The 10,154-nt window shown below is 37.9% G+C and overlaps 1 protein-coding gene across 1 annotated transcript; it reads left to right on the forward strand.

Annotated features, from left to right (window-relative positions):
• Positions 1–1,087: 1,087 nt before the first annotated feature.
• Positions 1,088–3,081, forward strand: LOC110738017. The gene is made up of 7 exons (XM_021918375.1): positions 1,088–1,450; positions 1,556–1,637; positions 1,753–1,841; positions 1,894–2,281; positions 2,393–2,574; positions 2,632–2,835; positions 2,947–3,081. The coding sequence occupies exons 1-7, from the start codon at positions 1,088–1,090 to the stop codon at positions 3,079–3,081; spliced, it is 1,443 nt and encodes a 480-aa protein (XP_021774067.1).
• Positions 3,082–10,154: the final 7,073 nt, after the last annotated feature.

Genomic DNA, 10,154 nt, shown 5'->3' on the forward strand with positions numbered 1-10,154 from the left:
ATACTTAGTACATAGTGGGAATTAAGATTGTTGTATAGACTTAATAAAAATTTTGAACTAATAAAGGAATTTACCATATTAAACATGAAGGACTTGAAAAGGCCTTCAATCCATATGTATAAGACTAAGTAATTAATGCTAATTGAATCAAATAAAAGTGAAAGTGAGAAAGTAGAGAGAGAAAGTTCGCTGAGCCGCCTTTTTCGCGTGAAATCTTTGATTGGGCTATGGCTAATCGTAAAAAAGGCAAAGCTAAGAACAAATCTAACTCTAAATCTTCTTCTAAAGCCAAGAAAAAGCAACGAACTAAGATTAAATCCTGTAAAAAAGTGGAAATCGATGAGAAGGGTAATGCTGATGAAGTGGGTTCGATTGAAAGCTGGCTTAATGGGGCTATGGTGGATGAGATTCCAATCAGGGAGTTTTCGGAGGAGAACAAGAAGATTCATAAACATTATTTCAATCAGTGGCTTGAGGTGATAAATGAAACCCCTAATTGTCCTTCAATGGTGGTTAATTCTGATAAGCGTATTAGTAGCTCTAATTTGAATGCTGGGTTTCATAATCCTACTCCTCTGCTTATGATCACTGAATCTAATGCTGATATCCATGAATTTGAGAATAATTTCCTCAAGAATATTGATGTTGGGGGTAAGATTGATTCAGAACCTAAGGGCTCTCAACCTAAATCTCCTATTTGCAATGAACAAGGGGGTAGTGAGGCTATAAGCTGGAAGGGTCTGTTTATCATCTAGACGAGGGTTGGAATTTGGGAAGTGGGAATACTACTTGGAAGTATTATTCGTGTAGTAAGGATGTTCATGATGATAAATTGATGCAAATTTCTTGTGATGATGTTAAACTAGAACTTGAGTTTTAGGATTCTTCAATTGTTTGTCATGTGCTTTGTGCTAAACCGTCTATCCCTGTAATGGGGGGTTTTCTTAGAAGAATCTAGGGGAGGTATGGGATTGATAAGATTGCTTCGAAGGGTAAGGAGATTTTCTTAGTACGATTTAAAACTTAAGATGCGAAGGAGAACGCTTTCAATGCTTGGCCATATTTGTTTGACAGGAAACCTCTCATTATGAGGAAGTGGGAACCTGGTTTAGATCTTTCTGAGGATACCATACTGCAGATTCCAGTTTGGGTTAGGTTTCCTGACTTAAACCTGAAGTTTTGGAGTCAGGCTACTCTAATGAAGATTGCTGGTCTTGTTGGTAACCCGATCAAAACTGATAAGGCTACTGCTTCAAAAGAGTTATTGGAATATGCTAGAGTAATGGTTGAAGTTCAGGTGGATGGTAATTTTCCTGAGTATGTGGATTTTCTGGATGAGGAGGGTAGAGTTGTTCACCAAGAAGTTGTGTTTGAATGGAAGCCAGTGAAGTGTTCTATGTACAATGGTCTAGGACATGATGTGTCTAAGTGTCCTAATCATTTGGTTCAGGCAAGGCAGAAAAGGAAGACAATTTAGAAGAAGGAGCAGTTTGAGCAGAAAGCTTGACAACCGGTCTAGAGACAAGATCAAAGACAGTCTAATGATCCTATCAAGGGGAATATACGTACTGCTAACAGGTTCTTGAATCTTATTGAGGAAGAGGTGGATGAAGGGAATATGATACATAAGGGAGCAGGTCAGCATAGCTCTGGGAATAAATTGCTTGCAGATGGAAGAGTGTTGTTTGGTGATATAGGAGGAGGAGTGTATTCTCACTCTTTCCATGGATAGGTGTGGATTTTGGAATGTAGGAGGGTTAAATGGACCTGAAAGAGTATATGATGTGCTCTGGTTCCTCAAGCACAATCATATGGGTTTATTTGGCCTCATTGAAACCAAGGTGAAGGGGAAGAATTTTGGTAAGGTTTTTTTGTAGTTTTAAAAATGATTAGGCTGTTTGTGCTAATTATGAGAAGGTGGATAAGGGCAAGATCTGGGTTCTTTGGCTTCCCAGCATCTTTGAGGTGATAGTGTTGAGAGTTGAAGTTCAGTTGATGCATTTAAGAGTGGTTCACAGGGCTATTAGGTGTGTCTTTTTATACATGATGGTTTATGGCCTTAATACTGCGAAGGAGAGAGAAGCTCATTGTCATCAGTTGATTGAGATAGCAGGTTCTATTACGAGTCCTTGGATAGTGTGTGGAGACTTTAATAATATCCTTAATCTTGAGTATAGGCTGGGTTCTCCTTGTACCTTGAGGGAGGTAGAGCAGTTTAGGGAGTGTGTGGCTCAGTGTGAGCTCTTAGAAGCAGCTTTTGGTGGGGCTTTTTTCACTTGGAGTAATAAGTAGCAGGGGGAGGCTAGAGTGTGTTCCAAAATAGATCGTGTTTTTGTTAATAGTGCTTAGGAATAACAGCTCAAAAATTACTCGGTTTCCTTTCTGCCTGAAGGTTTGATGGATCATTGTCCCTGTAGCATAACTCTATTTGGGGAGGCTTGTGGTGGTAACAAACCTTTTAGGTTTTTTAACTGTTGGGTGGATGCTCCTGGGTACTGGGATGCTGTTAGCTCTGCTTGGGCTGTTGAGTTTCAGGGTACTGCTATGTTTATAGCTTTTAAAAAGTTACAGGATGTTAAACAAAGGTTAACGCAGATTAACTTGAAGTAATTCTCTGATATTGACTCTAAGGAGTTCAAGGTTGCTATTGAACTTGAGGCTGTTCAAAAGAGGCTTGGTTCTGATCCTTTGAATGAGGAGATTCTGCTTGAAGAAAAATTGGCTGGGGAGAGATATGCTACTGCTCGGGCCATCAAGTACAAGTTCATGAAACAAAAGGCTAAGTTGCACTGGTTAAAGGAAGGTGATATTAATTCATCATACTTCCATGCTTGTGTTAGAAAGAGAAGAGTCCAACACAGAATTTCATGCATTTAGCTTCCTGATGGGAGTGTGTTTGATTCCCCTGATCTTGTTATTAATGCTTTTCTGAGCTTTTATAAGAAGCTACTTGGCACTTCTTCGCCCCCTTCTCAAGGTGTGCATCAGGCTGTTATCCTGGAAGGAGTTGTCTTGGACAATGCTCACCAATCAGCTCTGTGTAGGGAGTTCTCTGAGGATGATATCAAGGCTGCCCTATAGTGTATTGATGAAGATAAAGCTCCAGGACCCAATGGTTTTATTTTCTAGCTGTTTTTTAAAATCTGCTTGGCACATTGTTAAAGGGGAGGTCTGTGATGCTATGTGGGATTTCTTCCTTCATGGTAAGCTTCTGAAGCAAGTGAGTGCCATTACTCTCACTTTGGTGCCTAAGGTTTAGGGGGCTTCTCGGTAGGTCAGTTTTGACCTATTGCTTGTTGCAATGTCTTGTATAGAATCATTTCGAAGCTCATTTGTTCAAGGTTGAAGGAGGTGCTTCATGTGCTTATTGATGACTCTCAGCGTGCGTTTGTGGCTGGGAAAAGTATTATGGATAATATCTTAGTTTGTCAAGACATGTTAAAAGATTACAATAACAAGAGGAGATCTCCAAAATGTACTATAAAAGTGGACTTGAAAAAAGCTTACGATTCTGTTCATTGGTCTTTTATTAGAGAGATGCTAAGTAGTCTTGGCTTTCCTGTTTAGTTTATTCAGTGGGTGATGGAGTGTTTGTCCTCCCCCTATTATTCTTTAATGATTAATGGAGGGCTTCATGGCTTCTTTAAAGGGCAGAGAGGGGTGAGACAGGGTGACCCTATGTCGCCTCTTCTTTTTGTTATCGTTATGGAGTACTTGACTAGGATGTTAAAGAAAGTGGAGAAGATGAGGGCCTTTAAGTTTCATTATAGATGTAAGGATTTAAAGCTTAATCACTTGATCTTTGCCGATGATCTAATGATTTTTGCTCATGGGGATATAAGGTCTATTTCTTATGTGGTGAGAGCGTTGAGAACTTTTGAAGCTATTTCTAGGCTTGGTGCTAATGCTGACAAGATAGCCATCTACTTTGGCAATGTCAATCCTGGTGAGAAGGCTGCTATTTTGGATTTATCTGGATTTGTTGAGGGTGTTGCTCCTTTTAAGTATCTGGGTATTCCCCTTAATGCAAGGTACTTGAGAGTGACTGATTTTGATGGGCTAGTAGACAAAATGCTAGTTCAAATTACTTGTTAGTCTAGTAGGAATATGTCCTACGCAGCGAGAGTTGTGCTCCTTAACTCTGTTCTCATCAGCCTACACTCCTACTGGGCTCAGTGTATGCTACTTCCCAAATCTGTTGTGGCTAGGATAAATCAATTATGTAGAGCTTTCCTTTGGTGTGGCTCTGCTATTCTCTCTAAAAGTCCCCCTTTGGCTTGGAAGTGGGTGTGTTGTCCTAAGTTAGCTGGTGGTCTTGGGGTGAGGGATTGTTCTCTTTGGAATACAGCTGCTTTGGGGAAGTATGTGTGGCAAGTTGCTACTAATTAAGAAGGACTCTCTTTAGGTGAGGTGGGTGCATAGTGTTTATTTGAAGGAGTATGACTGGTGGTCTTATTCCCCTAAGAAGGCTGATGGGTGGGCTTGGAGGAAGATTTTCAAGGTTAAGGAGGGACTGAAGGAGGCGTTCTTGGCTGGTAATTGAAGCAGTCAGCAGTACTCAATTTCTAAGGCTTATAAATGGCTTCAAGGTAACATGCCTAGAGTTGGTTGGACTGATTGGGTGTGGAACAGGTATAATGTTCCTAAACACTCTTTTATAACATGGTTGGCAGTCCGGGGTAGGTTAAGAACTAAACAAAAGATTTTGAATTTTGGTGCGTGTGACAGTAGCTGCTGCCTGCTATGTGGTGATCAGGTTGAATGCAAGGACCATCTGTTCTTTGATTGCTTATATAGTAGGAAGTGTATTAATGTGATCAGTGCTTGGCTTGGCATAAGGAGAGGCATTATAATATTGAGGCCTCGTGGAAACACTAGAAGAGATCAAAGAGGGATGTTATAAGCAGGAAGGTTGTTTTGGCTAGGTTGACTGTTGTTGTGTACTTTGTTTGGCTGGCTAGGAATTCTGCTTTCTTGAATCAAGCTGTCCCTCTGCCTCACAGATTATGTGCTAGGATTGGTGTTGCTGTTATTGATAGATGTCATCAATTGATTGGTCCAAAGTGGAAAAAGGAACACTGCAAATGGCTAGTTGACCTGAGACGAACAACTCCCCCTTAGCTTGCTTTGCTTCTCTGGTGCTGTTTCAGTGTTGTGCTGTTGTGTTGTGTTTGTGGTTGTTGCTGTGTTTGCTGTGTTACTGGATTCTGAGGTGTTGGGTAGTTGAGGTATTGTCTGCAGGCTGCTTATGTGCTGTTTTTGTGTTATGTTCTCTGTGCAGGCTAGTTTTGGTTGTGCTGCAGCTAGGCTCTGTGTTCTGTGCAGGCTGTTGTCACTGTCTGGCCTGCTTAGAGCTGCTTCCCTTGCTGCTGTGTGTGTCGTTTTTTGATGGATTGTGTTTTAGTGTTAGGAAGCTTGTTTTAGTTTTTGATGTTCGTCTCTTTGTTTTAGCTTCGTTTTTTAGTTGCGAGTTGTTTAGCATGTTGTAAGCTTATGAGCTAGTTTGTTTTTTGGTGGATTGTTTGGCCATTTTGGCTCTTGTAGTTTGGGTGAGGGCTTTCCCTCCTTCTTTTTGGTAATAAATGCTTCTTACCTACCAAAAAAAAAAAGAGTAAGTAATTGTTTGAACTAAGTATAAGCTAGGCAAATACTAAGTCAAACAAGAAAGACTCAAGTAGAGACTTACAACCATATAGCAAACATTTTAACAGGACACGGTGAAACTGGATAAGCTGAATGGGATCAAATTGGAATAATTTTGCAATTAGATCCATCATGTATGCTATGATATGGAATCGTCACATGACCTGCATGCTTAGAGCATGACAAGTATAAAATACCAATCGACTTGAATCTAAGCAATGAATCCTTAGATTATGATCAAGAACGTCCAAAGTTCTTGATTAAGTAAAAGGATGAGTTCTTGATGCATGTAAACAAATATAATTTGAGTATTAATGTAATAAGCACAACCTCGGCAAGGATTTGATCCTTGATGAGGAAGCCATTTATAAGCACGAGATTAAGACGCATCGTGGCTTGAGAATGGCAACATGAACTTATGTCCATGTATATTATGCTGAAATTTAAGGTAAATTCCCATAATCACAAATGATTAGGGTATCTATATCATTATGAGCCAGTAGGAGTAAAATCCAACCAAAGCATCATTAGGAAATCAACTAAAGTATATGTTGAGAACATTGTTGCCTTAGAGGTAATAATTAGGAAGTTGTTAAATGGATAGTTCGTTGTTGAACTTTGATGATTGTAGGTTGTCAAGTTGAAGATCTCAAATCATGAAAATGAGTTGGAGCCATCACTTAGACAATAAATCCAAAATCAAGTATAATAATCCATAAACTCAATTGCATAAAGGAAATCAAGCATATTAGATATGGGTGTGATTTCCATAAATGTTTTGTATTGAGTATTACTCTTAAAACATTTAGTGAAAACCATTTATCATATGATGAAACGTTGAAAAGTTTCATAGTGGAATAAAATTTACTAATTATTCCACAAACTATTTAATTGTGGTTTAGAATTAAATAATAAGTCCATTCGATTTGATGATATTCAAAATAGGGTATCAAGACAAGTTTTGGATAAAGAAACACCTCTTAAGTGAACGTTGAATATTATATCGAAATTATCCCTGATCGAGGTCATTTGAAAGTTGGACGACTAATGACCGCGTGAGATTAGTGTGTAGTATGATTTATAGCAATGTTTCTTGTGCTATAACAAGAATGTCATAAATCATTTGCGCAGGTATTGGTTTGGAATTATAATGGATTAACCTATGAGAATACTGTAAGAGATTTAACAATTGTCATAAGTATATTGCTCATTATGGCTATCGAAACCTCTTTCCTCAACCATGAGTATTGTAAGTTCTCTTGTTTGAGTACTAGTCCGCTTTGATGTTGTCAAACGTCTGCCGTACAAGGGGATTACAAAGGCAACACTCAGGCAGTTAGGGCCTCTTATTAAGGGAATCTTAGAATGCAAGACTGGGAATGTCCCCCTATTAACAATAAGGAACATGTCTTTGTTATTTACAAGGCTTCTCAAAGAGCGAGACTGTGAAAATACATGACCGTGCTCTGATGGATTTTAGAAATCATCTTCTTATTGACAGTCGAACTCAAAAATCAAGAAACACTTCTGGACGTAATAAAGATGACGAAAAGTCTTACCTTATAGTTCACGAAAAGACATTAAGTGACATAGGAAACAGGTTCTACACAAATAGCACACTTGTCTGGAAGGACAAGTAGGAGATTGAAAGGAATGGTGTCCTTCGAACAAGTGTATTATTCCGATAGAGGGTTCGGAATTAATTAGGAAAGCTAATTATTCAGTGTGGTCAAGTGATCGGAATGCCTAGCTGGAGGCCGCTTCCGATCAGTAATATTAATGTATAATTAATATTTCCGCTTAATCTTGACTGAACCCTTCGGGTCACTCCCAATCGTGTAACCAAACCAAAGCAACAAATTAATCCAAAGGATTAAATGAGTTGATAGAGATTTTATGATTTAAGACGTCGGATTCCGAGCTTAGAGCGTTGAAGCCGAGCGTCGAAAGTCGAGTCGAATTTAAAAATCGACTAGACGGAAAAATCGGTCAAACTACAAGTCAACGTGCACGAAAATCCTAGCTTCGCAATGGCCTAGCCATACGAGGACTAGGTAGGCTAGCATGGCTAGCCAAGGTTCATGCCGCAAGGCTAGCACTGCCGCAACCCGAGCTTGGTGCGCGCACGCACAAGCTAGGATTGCTGGCCGAGTGCGTGGCGCTAACACTAGGTGTAACACCCCAATAATTCTCTCTAAAAGAAAACCTGCAAAAACTTGTAATAACCTGTATAACCTGTAAAACCTGTATAACCTGTAATAACCTGTAAAACCTGTAAGAGAATTATTGGAGTGCTACCGCCACGTGTTCAAACGTTAAGGCTAGTTTCAGAAATCAGCAGCGGAAAACTAACTTAGTTTTTTTTTTTTTAAAAGAAAAGGATATAAGTTTTGAAACTAAAAACCAAAATCAGGCTTTAGACTTACAAGTTGGAACCATAAAGACCCTTATTCAAAATCCATATAAAATAGGAAGTAAGTAAAATTATAGTCAAAATAAACTCAGTCTATGAAGTGAAATAAGATAAGTAATTAACCAACGCTCCACTCAAATCCCATCACCCTGATGCAAGACAGTTTATGCAAAAACCTGTGATGAATCTGCTCCCCAATATTACAAGTGTAATAATTGGATCATTACAGGGTCATTGAAGGCGAAGGCCATGACCAAAGAAAACACACAAAAGCACGCAATCAGCAACGCGGAGTACATACAAGTTACAAAATATAGTAAAGAGTTCTAGTATGATACTAACAAGCATTCCATACACTCATAATATTATCATTGACTCGAACACATGACTCCATAGTTACTCATTACTAAGTTTTTATTTAAATAGCATTGATCACTTCATTAATTGATTGGATTAAGCAATAGACCGGGTTGTCCCTCTGTGCTCCATTCCGGAACATTAAATAAGAAAACCCTATGCCTCCTTTCGGAAGACATTAATAAACATCCAATGGCTAACGGGCGCGACTCCGTGGCCATAGCTAGTATGAGATCTCATCTAACTCATTATAATTTTTAAAAGAATTTAAACAAGAGACTCGTAGATCAGACGGCCTCTGAAAAGTACACGGCTAATACCCCGTGAACCCCAACCCATGTTTGTCATTACTCTAGATGTGCACAAATCCAGAGTTTTATTGCTCATCCTTCTTGCACTTTACGTGATTTACCAGTTTAGATTAGGTGATGACTCTCATGCAATCAACACAACCAATCATACATCAATCATACAAATCATTCAAGTTTTCAATTCAATTCTTAATTTATTAGTGACAAACATGTATTATTGCATCCTTTAACTACATACCTCGGTGTATAAACACCTTAGGTGCATAAGCCACCTCAAATCCACAATCCTGTCTTATCAGACTTTAACTCTTTGTTTACTCATTCCAATTCAATACAATTGAATAAGTAGTTAAAACAATTCATTCCATATATATATACTTGTAGCTTTGCTTCTAAGCTCTCTTTGCAAAATATTGCATGAATAATGCTCAATAGGAAATATCAATGCAATTTCTCATACATGAATTAAAGCAATCATCACATTTATCAACAATCAACTTATTACCAAACAATTTCAACCAATCCACAAGTCTCCTAACATGATTCTAGGTCTTTCCAAGTCCTTAAACATGCTTCTAAAGTCAAGGTTCTTCGTATACTTGTACGTACCTTGAGTACACAAATTGATTGGCCACTTTAAGGCTAGAAGTCACCCTCTACGAAGTCCTCTCCTAGACAGAACAACAATAGCTCAATTAATACCCAAGCAACATATATTATATCAATACTAAACTATTTTAAAATCCTTTAAATCATTGAAATAATGTTCTTAAATTATTCCCAATAGCCAAAGTTAATAATTTAGTACTTGAACTATGAGTTTATATGCTTAAATCACAAAAATATGGCTTATAGCAAAAATTTCAGCAACTGTAAAGTGATGTAATAAATCTGAAAATTCGTTTTAAGCATGTAAAACAATCTCGCAAACATTTTCACTTGAAACAATCATTATATAGTACGTTAGTATGTTGAGAACTTGAAAACCCATCATAAAACCATGACTTAAAGCTATTTAAAGTTAAGATTAAAATCTGAAAATTTAATTTAATAATAAAGTGTATGAATACAACAATCTAAACTTGAAATATATTATTATAATTTAATTAGTTTCATAAAAACTCAATTAAACCTTCGATAAAAATAAAAAAACTGCACGAAAAGTATACTTAGAAGCTGAATTTGGCCACGAGAGGGTGGTGCTCACTACCATTGGTAGTGAGTTTTAATTAGAGCATCGTTTACAGACGAAAAACACTATTTTTTTTGCGAAAATCAGACGAGTTACAGTCAAAACGCGATTAAAACGTGATTAAGAAAATTTTCGAACGGAAATTCAAAAATTAGTTACGAAAAATTAAGAACTTGTTGTTGAATTAAACATCATCATAGTCATAGCAAAATCACAACAAAATCATGCTCAAATTAAA

The sequence above is a fragment of the Chenopodium quinoa genome, unplaced genomic scaffold, assembly GCF_001683475.1.
Source record: "Chenopodium quinoa cultivar QQ74 unplaced genomic scaffold, ASM168347v1, whole genome shotgun sequence".
In the NCBI taxonomy this organism is placed as follows: domain Eukaryota; kingdom Viridiplantae; phylum Streptophyta; class Magnoliopsida; order Caryophyllales; family Amaranthaceae; genus Chenopodium; species Chenopodium quinoa.

What these genes read in the sequence shown, in the direction of transcription:
- LOC110738017 (XM_021918375.1), top strand. Translation starts at nt 1,088, where the DNA reads ATGAGGAAGTGGGAACCTGGTTTAGATCTTTCTGAGGATACCATACTG. An exon ending in CTTTTAAAAAGTTACAGGAT is followed by an intron (nt 2,575 to 2,631) that starts GTTAAACAAAGG and finishes ATTGACTCTAAG; the next exon opens with GAGTTCAAGGTTGCTATTGA. An exon ending in CATCATACTTCCATGCTTGT is followed by an intron (nt 2,836 to 2,946) that starts GTTAGAAAGAGA and finishes TTTTATAAGAAG; the next exon opens with CTACTTGGCACTTCTTCGCC.